This window comes from Buceros rhinoceros, unplaced genomic scaffold, assembly GCF_000710305.1.
Source record: "Buceros rhinoceros silvestris isolate BGI_N320 unplaced genomic scaffold, ASM71030v1 scaffold41637, whole genome shotgun sequence".
NCBI classification, from domain to species: Eukaryota; Metazoa; Chordata; class Aves; order Bucerotiformes; family Bucerotidae; genus Buceros; species Buceros rhinoceros.
Genome location: NW_010424680.1, coordinates 2,448 through 2,693, shown reverse-complemented (window position 1 = coordinate 2,693; position 246 = coordinate 2,448). Strand labels below are relative to the sequence as shown.

The window sequence follows — 246 nt, the reverse complement described above, 5'->3', positions numbered from 1 at the left end:
TTGTCAGGCTGTGCCAGGCCTGTCGCTGCCTACAAGAAGTAGCTGATATTTTCGGGGTTCAGAGGCGCCTGGATGTCCAGTTTGCGGGATTTGCTGCCTTTCTCCACAATTTCCAGCCGCAGCGTCGGCATCTTGGGTTTTTCCGTGCCAGGGGAAGAGCTGTCTTTGGTTTTCAGCAGCTGTTTGTCTGAGTCCTCCACCGTGATCCTCAAGGTGCAGCCCCTGGGCAGCAGGTCCTGCTCGTAG

The 246-nt window shown here is 56.5% G+C and overlaps 1 protein-coding gene across 1 annotated transcript in view; it reads right to left on the bottom strand.

Moving 5' to 3' along the window:
- Positions 1-29: 29 nt before the first annotated feature.
- CLPB (ClpB caseinolytic peptidase B homolog (E. coli)) overlaps positions 30-246 on the bottom strand; it is a gene marked incomplete at its 5' end in the record, with an annotated part of 2,651 nt that continues 2,434 nt past the window's right edge. The window contains one exon of the mRNA XM_010140873.1: positions 30-246. This exon is cut by the window's right edge and continues 29 nt beyond it. Coding sequence (XP_010139175.1) covers positions 30-246 — 217 coding nt within the window.